The sequence below is a fragment of the Lactuca sativa genome, chromosome 6, assembly GCF_002870075.4.
Source record: "Lactuca sativa cultivar Salinas chromosome 6, Lsat_Salinas_v11, whole genome shotgun sequence".
NCBI lineage: Eukaryota > Viridiplantae > Streptophyta > Magnoliopsida > Asterales > Asteraceae > Lactuca > Lactuca sativa.
The window spans coordinates 170,030,836-170,038,113 of NC_056628.2; the positions used below are offsets into that span (position 1 = coordinate 170,030,836).

Here is a 7,278-nt window from a genome sequence, read left to right on the forward strand (position 1 = left end):
AGAAATGATGAAGAACCCAAAAATTGTGTTCATCCATAAAAAAACACACAAAAATGATTTCTAAGTGTGCGTTCGTGTTCATCTTTTTCTAGGTTTGTTCTTCAAACAAATGTATATGCACGAACATACCCCATTTGCAAACATGTACAAGAAGTCATACATATAAATGAATTTTTTTAGCGTGCACATACAAGAAATCTGATTACTTCTGCAAATCGAACACCCATATAAAATGGGTTCTTGAAAATCTTCATCAGATTTGCAAATTCAACTCCATCAGATCTACAAATTCAAGTTCTTCACCCGTTCTTGAAAATATTTTGTTCTAGACACCTGGGTTATGAAATCGATTATGAAATTAGTGTGTGGTCATGTGTGTGTGCTTATGTTCTTCATTAGATACGAAAATAGACATCAAAATAAAGAACTCAAATAATTTATGGGTTTATTCCCTGAGATGCGCCACTCGACCCTTGGAACGCCACCCATCTCCTTCAACGTGTTCATCTTCTTCCTAAAAGCCTTGGAGCGATTTTCAGATCTGAAATTAAACGAGCTCTAACAGTATGTATATGTTTATGCTTGAATATCATATCTGAAATCAAATGATCTTCAAGCTTAGGAGTGATTTTCATATATATTTATGTGTTCATGCTCGATATTGGAACAACACACACACTTCTCTCTTCTCTCTTTTTCGAATTCGATTTTCATATTTGTTTATAATGTGTTCATGCACATGAGAAAAAGAACATATTTGATGTTTATGTAATAGATCTGATGTTTAGTGGAGTTCTTGAATTCACAATAAAAGAGACGAAAGAGAAAAGAAAAACTTTGAATTTGAAACAGATATGATATTTATGTATGTGTGTTCATCTTCGCCGGAAAAATCATGAACATCGAAAGCTTGCCGGAGAAGATGATCGGAGTCTCGTCGGAGTTGTCAAATGGGTCGGAAACCGGCTAAACCTCCGATAGCAGGTCATAAGGATGTTTTTTTAACGGTTCAACAAGTTCAATGGCAAAATATGGACAAAAAAACTCAGTGACTAAACATATACAAATCAAAAAATATATTACCATTTTAAGTCATTATCATTTTTTTAATGTAATCATATAAAAAAGGCATTTGCAAAATAATGGCTTATACTACAAAATAATTTATGTCTATATATTTAGCAAAATGTTATATTCTGAAATTTCATACCTCATTAGTTGCAATTTGTATCACTATGTTAATTAATGGCTAATCACAAAAATTACAAAAAGTGGAAATCACCTCTAACTTTAATTACAAAAATAACAATTTATAGGTCAATAGCAAGTTAGCAACCTTAAACAAATAAATAGATGAATGGATCCAAAGTCAGTTGTCATCTTGCAACTATAATACAACAAATCAATCATTTTTTTATTTATATCAAGGAATTGTTGTACTTCTTCCTAAATAGCCATATCCTTTACATATTAAAACTACAACTCTTGTATTCTATGAATTATCTCCTATTGTTCAAAGTTTAAGGCAAATGCATGGGTGGTTTCCATTTGTAGAATTCCACCAAGTCTTTATTAACTATTGATCCATTATGCATCCAAAATGTTTCACTTGACTATGAAACTGTCTTGTTTTCTTTTGAAGTTCCCATAATATCCTACTAAAATTAGGACCATATACCCATAAACATCTCAACTTTCTGCCACGAGCAAGCATCTCCTCTATCCTTTTATCTAACAATATCATAACCAAAAGGATTAACAACTATACCAAATACTTTATGCCAATTTAAAGGATCATGTTATAACATCAAACAAACTTGGTAGTGACTCCAAATAGTCCAAAAGTTAAATGCCAATTCTTGAAGATGGCCATTTGATTGATATTTGGGAGTATTCAACAACATTCTAAAATGGTAGCGCCACATAAGAAACACAAATATGTGGTTGTGATCACCTGATAACCTGAAATATCGCATTTAGCTTAATACCTGAGAGCAAGAAGACACTATATGAGGAATCTTCTAACTCAACTAAAGTGCAATTTCTTATCCAAGAGCACCTATGATATTGATATACCCATCATTCGAACACATTTAACATAAGATGGTAGGAAGAACATATCAGCTTCTGCTTTCTTATGTGTACGAAATCTTGATTTAATTAGAAGCTTGTGAATCTTGACCTATAAGTTTATGTTAGTGTCAAAAGACAAGAACTTAGTATACCTTCCAAACAAAAATAGGATACAGAACACTTAACATTATCAACATTGCACAAATATATAGTTGTATGCTAAATTTCACAAATTAGCATTTTCTAATGATAAAATAAAGTCAGTTATCATTGTACAACGAGGGAGATGGAAAACGGAAAACAAGTTGTGTCGCTAAGCCTTTTGTATGGTAAAACCAATTCTTTTGAATACTACATCCATAGATCTAAGGGATATAACATTGTTATGCATGATCCGTTGTATTCTATTAAGAAGTTCCACTGCATCCGACGCGAGGAAACCAAACGTATCAAATGCAAATGGTATGAACACGTGTTGATTTACCATGCACGATTTCTCATATTTGGTGACTTTGCCTAAATGGAAATGAGATTATGAGTGTTTATAGTAGTCTATTTAACTATATATATGCGCTCTCTTTCAAGAACATGGTTTTAATCACAATAAGATAATCATGATCTTGGTAAAATATGATAGAAACATAAAAGGCTAAACCGGTTATCTTATGCAAAAGATAAATTTCATGTGAAACTCTACCAAAATACACGAATGTTATAACTATGATATGACCATGTGTGCTTGTAAAAACTTGATGAAGAAAGGTTATCTTCAAATTTACAAACTAAATTCATCTCTTCAGAATGGTAACATGTTTTATGAAATTCAAATTTAAGTTAGCATCCTATACATCGGCACCATATTAAATTGATGTTTCCTCTTTTGATCAGGGAAGAAGTGAATCATGTAAAATAACTATTCCTAATTAACCAACAACATATAATTTCAGAAAATCAACTATAATTGAAGAACTAATTATTGGAAATTATAAGGGAATAAGGCAAGTTGGCTATTTTCCTTTATCCCACATTGGTAGAGGAAAAAACATTTTGAGGGTTTATATTGGTTTTTTCTTGATAGACATTCAAAGGATTAAGTGGATCAAAAGATGGGTCAAGCCTACACACGTGCGCCTAGCCTAGCCTAGCCTAGTCAATGCCATGAGTACGCGAAAAAGCATGATTTAGGTGATGAAAACCTTCTAGAATCCTCTAGAAAGATCGGATAGATATCGATATCCTCTAGAATCCTCTCGGAAAGATCGGATTTACACATGAATTCTTTAGTATTCGCTATGTGTTTATCGTCTTCCATTACTATTGGAAACCCGATAAATTTGCATTAAATTAGGTTTGTTTGAATCCGGATAAGAGTATATCGATATTTGATTTGAAATTGAAACCACTCACAAGTCCCATTTACACATGAATTTTTGAGTATTCACTTTGCGTTTATCGTTTTCCATTACTAGTGGAAAACCCGATAAATCTGCATTAAATTAGGTTTGTTTGAATTCGGATAAGAGTAGATATCGATATCTGATTCGAAATTCAAATCACTCACAAGTCCCATTTACACATGAATTTTTGAGTATTCACTTTGCGTTTATCGTTTTCCATTACTAGTGGAAAACCCGATAAATCTGCATTAAATTAGGTTTGTTTGAATTCGGATAAGAGTAGATATCGATATCTGATTCGAAATTCAAATCACTCACAAGTCCCATTTACACACGTATTTCTGAGTATTCACTTAGCGTTTATCGTTTTTCGTTATTGTTGGAAAACCGATAAATTTGCATTAAATCTTGAGTTTTACTCTGTTGCTTACAGCTCTAGAAGCGAAGTAAAAGTCTGATCCATATAGTTTTCTACAATCAAAATCAACCATCAACAGGTCGTTTTTACTTTATTGTTTTGCGTTTAAGTTTGTCCAATAACATGACAATATGCTTCTACTCCTTTCTTATAATCAGATCTAATCGTGAAAGATCATCATGATTTTTGTACGAATATGGATATCAATATTAATAATAATTGAGTTTATTATCTTGCGACATCTCAACGTTTAATTCCCAATATTAATTATTGGTTGTTTCTGAAAGCATTTAGGATATTTAATCATAAATATTATCTACCCATTTGTTCATTTGACATTGTTAAATAATTCATTATTAGTTCATAATACGAATTATCAGATTGTTTAAATTTCAACATAGATTAGCATCCTTCATTAAATTCATCAATTTCAAGTTCGCAAATAAGAAGAAAATAACGATATATAGAATCCACGAACTCGGGAAAACACGAATACTACCTGGTTATACCAACACAACAACTAACATTCGTCAATGGTAGACTAGGATTACTCCCATCATCTATCGACTCTTCTAATACGATAATGAATAGCGATCCTGACAATTTCTAACCAACACCTTTGCTTTTAATCATCCTTATAACATCATTCTCGTAAATCAACTTTACTACAATACCCTTGATAGATAAAGAGTGGGCAATTGAACAGTACTCGAGGTGGACACAAAATGACATTATTGTGTCCAAAATAAACATCTAATACATCTAAGTGGTTGTTATACAATCTTCGTTGTGTAATATATAATGACTTTAAGATACACTTGTTACTTTGATGAATGTTTATTTTGTCACTTTGATGAATGTTTATTTAGATTCTAAATTATATTTATTTACCGAAATTTATAGTTGCTATTCTTATCCAATTCATGATGTTACATTAAGAGAGGTGATGATATACTAAAATATTAGATGGGAAACCATTTAAATCCTAATTATAATTATATATATGGAGCTTAAGGTGACCATAAAACATCAAACCAAGGTGAGTTGCATGTTCGATTTTGCAGAATCTATGATATACATGAATGCTAAATGTTCAAGGTCTGCATATTATCGTATCATGAACTGTTTACATCCAAGTTCTATATAACCCATGGGAAATGTCAAGAGATGTTTCGAATCGGTAAGAGGATTAAACTTTAAAACAAATAAGCTATCTGATGTGAAATTGGGATTTCATTACCAATACATTCATACATAATAAGATTAAAGAAGGCACTTGATGTGTTATGAACTCTAATAATATACAACAGTTTGATCTATAATAAGATCAATGAAGACACGCCATATGTTATGAACCACAATACAACATTCTGAAAATCTTTCCCTTCCATTTATTCTCCCATCCGAATTATACATCGAAGACCTTCACCTTTAAGCATCAAATCAAAAGCCTTATTGATCTCAGAAAAGGGCACTTCATGTGTTATGAACTTCTCCAACTCAAGTTCCTGCACAAAATCAACTCAAGTTCATCATGCTTCCATGCCATTTTATTCATTTATAATTCAACTTTGGAGCTATAAAAAGGGTTGTTACCTTATTCATATACTTTTCAACCACAGAAGGAATATCTGATCGAGGTTTATAGTTTCCAAAAAAAGTTCCCTTCAGAGTCCTTTCGTTCAACAGATTCAATGGACTTGTCTTGAAAACAGCATCTTTATGTGGAACACCCACAAGAACAGCAACACCCCAACCCTGTAAAATTTTCAATATTTGTTATTGTGAAATTAAACATGAATCATTATATGAGTGAGATCGAATTGATTGAATTCATACATCATGAACACATTCGAAGGCAGATATCATAGCATCAATATGACCAGTGCATTCAACACTCCTGTCAACTCCTCCATTTGTCATCTCTGCAATCACTTCCTGTACTGGTTTTTTGTAGTCTTTAGGGTTCACAAACTCAGTCACTCCAAATTTCTTTGCTGTTGAAGCCAAAAAAATTTACATCAGATTCATCAATCATATCATATGTCTAGTTTTTATTTACAATTTCATGCAGCAAAATCTTACCAAGCTCAAATCTGTTGGCATTGAGATCAACACCAATGATCCTTGAAGCACCTGCAATTCTTGCACCTTCAGCAGCCTGATCACAAACAAACCATTAGCTTTGTTTAGCCATGAATGAGCTTTTATTTCGAGAAAGTTAGATATTTAAGAAAACTTACAGCAAGCCCCACAGCTCCCAATCCAAAAATGGCGACAGATGAGCCTTTTTTAGGCTTTGCAACGTTCAGAGTAGCACCAAGACCTGAAGAAAACATGAATATTGATTAGGTCAGGAAAACACCAAAATGCAATTGTAATCAGAGAATGTTGATTACGATTTTGATTTTGTACCTGTGGAGATCCCACAACTGAGGACACAGACTTTGTCAAGAGGAGCAAGAGGGTTGATTTTGGCGAGACAACCAACATGAACGACGGTGTATTCACTGAAAGTTGAAGTTCCGACGAAATGGAAAATGGGTTTTCCGTTGATGGAAAATCGGGATTTTTGATCGTGAATCATGACTCCCCTGTCGGTGTTGATTCTCAAAAGGTCACACATGTTGCTCTCTTCCGACTTACAGTGAGCGCATTCTTTGCATTCTCCGGTGAAAACAGGGAGGACATGATCTCCGGGCTGAAGCTCAGTCACTCCTTCCCCGACACTCTCCACAACCCTGTTCACGTCAGTTCAATTGATCAGATTTTTTATCCGATTACAAAACCTTTTCGATTTAATACAAGAATCAAACATACCCTCCAGCTTCATGTCCTAAAATTCGGGGAAACACGGGATTCTGACCCTGAAAAGTTCATCGGAAGGTAACCAAGATTCAGGATTTGAGGTTTTGACAGAGATTTAAGTAAAAGGGCCAGTAGATTGGTTACCTTGGCTTCCCAAAAGTAAACATCGGTGTGGCACAGGGAGGTGAAGAGTATTTTGATTCGAACTTCCATTTTTTGGGGTGGCGCCACCTCCACTTCTTCAATCACTAGTGGCTTTCCGGCTTCCCATGCTACCGCCGCTGTCACATTTACACTCATCATCAAGCACCGTACCAAACTTTTTCTTCTTGATAGGGAAATCACAAAAGAAAGAATGAAATGCTTACCTTTGCATCGAATCACCTGGTTAGTAGTGCTCGACATTTAATCTTTTTTTGTTATCTGATCGCTGAAACAGAGAATCTGAAAACAACTTCAGTTGAGTTTGCTAATTGCTTGATATGAAGGAGAAATCTGAAGAATTGTGTATTTATAGGTCGAGGGAGTGTATATACCAAAACTGTAAACCGACCACCAGGTTTTGATTTGCCGGGTTTCCAT

The 7,278-nt window shown here is 33.8% G+C and overlaps 1 protein-coding gene across 1 annotated transcript; it reads right to left on the bottom strand.

Annotated features, from left to right (window-relative positions):
• Positions 1-5,103: 5,103 nt before the first annotated feature.
• On the bottom strand, positions 5,104-7,278 carry LOC128126735 (alcohol dehydrogenase 2). Its single transcript, XM_052764783.1, has 9 exons — positions 7,065-7,278; positions 6,841-6,977; positions 6,709-6,755; positions 6,304-6,629; positions 6,132-6,214; positions 5,974-6,049; positions 5,728-5,885; positions 5,485-5,646; positions 5,104-5,396 (listed from the first exon to the last, which is right to left on the bottom strand). The coding sequence occupies exons 1-9, from the start codon at positions 7,099-7,101 to the stop codon at positions 5,280-5,282; spliced, it is 1,143 nt and encodes a 380-aa protein (XP_052620743.1). The 5' UTR covers positions 7,102-7,278; the 3' UTR covers positions 5,104-5,279.

Coding starts and splice junctions, on each gene's coding strand:
- LOC128126735 (XM_052764783.1), bottom strand. CDS start 7,101: ATGTCGAGCACTACTAACCAGGTGATTCGATGCAAAG. Junction 6,756..6,840: donor TTTACTTTTGGGAAGCCAAG/GTAACCAATCTA, acceptor TGAACTTTTCAG/GGTCAGAATCCCGTGTTTCC. Junction 6,050..6,131: donor TGGGAGCTGTGGGGCTTGCT/GTAAGTTTTCTT, acceptor GTTTGTGATCAG/GCTGCTGAAGGTGCAAGAAT.